Source organism: Penaeus vannamei, chromosome 18, assembly GCF_042767895.1.
Source record: "Penaeus vannamei isolate JL-2024 chromosome 18, ASM4276789v1, whole genome shotgun sequence".
In the NCBI taxonomy this organism is placed as follows: domain Eukaryota; kingdom Metazoa; phylum Arthropoda; class Malacostraca; order Decapoda; family Penaeidae; genus Penaeus; species Penaeus vannamei.
Window position 1 is genome coordinate 25,469,536 of NC_091566.1, and position 2,500 is coordinate 25,472,035.

Consider the following 2,500-nt stretch of genomic DNA (forward strand, 5'->3'; position numbering starts at 1 on the left):
CCTTGTAGACTGTAATTGATATCAGACATGTGCATTGACGGTGAAGACATTAAAAGTTACTGTTCCTTTACATTGAAAGCACATTCAAACATTCCTGGATATGAACAAAAATCTATTTACACAGAAATTTGCCCATATGAATCACAATATTAGAAAGGATAAGATCGCTGTTACAGATGTCCACCTGATGTTAGCCAGGGACCGTGAAACATATGTACTGGAGAACATAAGTCCACATCTAGTTTTAAGTATGTAATAATGCAACTTGATTCCCACAGCCTGATTATGGTAGTAGTAAGTAACAACAAATATATTTACAAACACAAAATCAACATTAACATTCATTGCACTAATAACTCCATTACTTGCAACACAGAAAAAATCATCTTGTCAGTCAAGCAAAGTATTATAGTAGATGCAGGCTCTGCCACCAAGTCTTACATTTTGAAGTATGGGGGATTTCAAACCATAAAACACCAATCCATGAAAGGTTAAATGTTTTGTAAGCCAAACCCCAAACTTATACCAATAGAGCGCTGGAAATTGAGGACTGAAGGTAACCTATATACATATAAGTTACAGAATATAATGTATCATCTGTTACATTACTTCTGTAATTAATAAAGTAATAATTCATATACCATGTGAATGAGTTAGCAAGTCATGTATAGTTCTATATATGCATATATCTGTGTGTTGCTATGCTCATTAACACTATCATCATACTCCTTTTTAGTTGTAAAAATTTATTTTGACACATGCTATACCCATGTCAGGAAATTAATTAAAATGGCTCATTGTTAGTGCAGCTTATACTAGTTCTCTTCTTATACACTGCAGAATACTTAGGTCTTCAAATCTTTCTGGTTTGTAAGTCAATTCTAAGATTTTTATGCAATGACCACTAATATAGGAAACTGTTAAAGCTTTCTCCTTTTTTTCTAATTATTTGAATTTTATTTACTAATAATCATTACATTTAAATAAATTCATGCATGCACTGTACATATTCACAAACTATCTTCCTTCATGAATTGCATGTAGTTGTTGATAAAGAACTGTATAGTAGTGTGTAAAGGAAACACAGAATAAGTATAGATAGACTATCTTCCTTAACAAAATTTACAATCCATGATAAAACCATTCCACTACATTTTATATACAACAAATTAAGACATATACATACATCATAAATAGGTACACATTCACCCTCACATAGTTATTGATTTCTGGCGGCAAGGAAATACCAGAAATATGTAATCAGATGGAATGTTCTTAAGAGTTTTGACTTTAAACTTTCACTCAAAGCAAATAAAAGAAAACTGTACATTCCTATAATTCACAAATAAGAAGGTATGACTAATTTACAAGATACTGTACCCATATCATGACAACCACAAGAAACATTGATTGTTATCTAACTGACAAAAGATGTGGTATAGAAAGTCTATTGACATCTAGATATGATGGTTTAAACTCACAAAGACTAGTCCTACAACATGCTCTGTGAAATGTAATAAGCTTGTATTTTAACACACTTTAGAAAACTGAAGATGAGAGATGATAATAACAACTCATTGCATTTCTAAGCTCAATAATCATCTCCAGCACAAGTTCTAAACTTCAATAGAAATGAAAAATAATGTATAACCCTGTAATTAACTTCTCATTTATATACTGTTTTTTTCTCCAAAAGTTTGTGCTTTAACTCAAAATATTTAAAAAATTAATGAGGAAGAAAAAATAGGTCATAAAAGAACTGATATACACTATATGCAGCTTTAGTTGTCTTTCTTCATACGTGGGTTGGTCATGCGATAAATGATGGAATCACGTCCAGGATCCATGGTAGCCATGGCAACAGACGTTGCCAAGACTGCAAGGAGCAAGATGATGCTCAGCCACAAGACAATGTTGAATATGGCAGGGTAGTCTGATGTGTACTGGGTGGCAAGGTTGTAGTCTTCCAAGTTCACATCCTGGGAAGAAATAAAGCCCATGCTGCTAAGTGTTCCTAGTAACTGATTTGAAAAATATTCGGTTTTGTAACTCTTTTGATTTCTTGTATGCAACTTTTCTTCTTATATAAATAAAAGATATTTTACATCCTGTAACACTATATAATAATACAATCTACATTATTTTGATATATTAATGACTTTTATACAAGAAGGCAAACCTACCTCACTCTGGAGAATGGAACGTGAAGATCGTGAGAGTTCCTCTAGCTGCTCCACTGTAGCCGTAGCAACCAAGACTCTGTCATTATAAATGTGGCGCATCATGTCTGTGACTTGGACAAGCTGTTTTCTCAGGATCTTTTCTGCTTCCTTAACCTGGAATTCAAGAGAACTGAGGTTAATGACTGTATATGAAATCTTACACTCTTCATAAAATACAGGAACAAGAAATTCCCACACAAGTATCTAACGAAATCTGTTTCTGAAATGAAAATCACTGTCAACTAATGAACCCTCTCCATGCCAGAAAGAGTGAAATA

General features: G+C 33.0%; 1 protein-coding gene across 1 annotated transcript in view; it reads right to left on the reverse strand.

Annotated features, from left to right (window-relative positions):
- Positions 1 to 1,089: 1,089 nt before the first annotated feature.
- Positions 1,090 to 2,500, reverse strand: part of LOC113821020 (ATPase H(+)-transporting accessory protein 2) — a 13,449-nt gene continuing 12,038 nt past the window's right edge. The window contains exons 6-7 of the mRNA XM_027373452.2: positions 2,184 to 2,336; positions 1,090 to 1,979 (exon numbers count right to left, since the gene is read on the reverse strand). Of these exons, the coding sequence (XP_027229253.1) occupies positions 1,782 to 1,979; positions 2,184 to 2,336 (351 nt within the window). The 3' untranslated portion in view covers positions 1,090 to 1,781. The remainder of the gene's footprint in view (positions 1,980 to 2,183; positions 2,337 to 2,500) is intronic.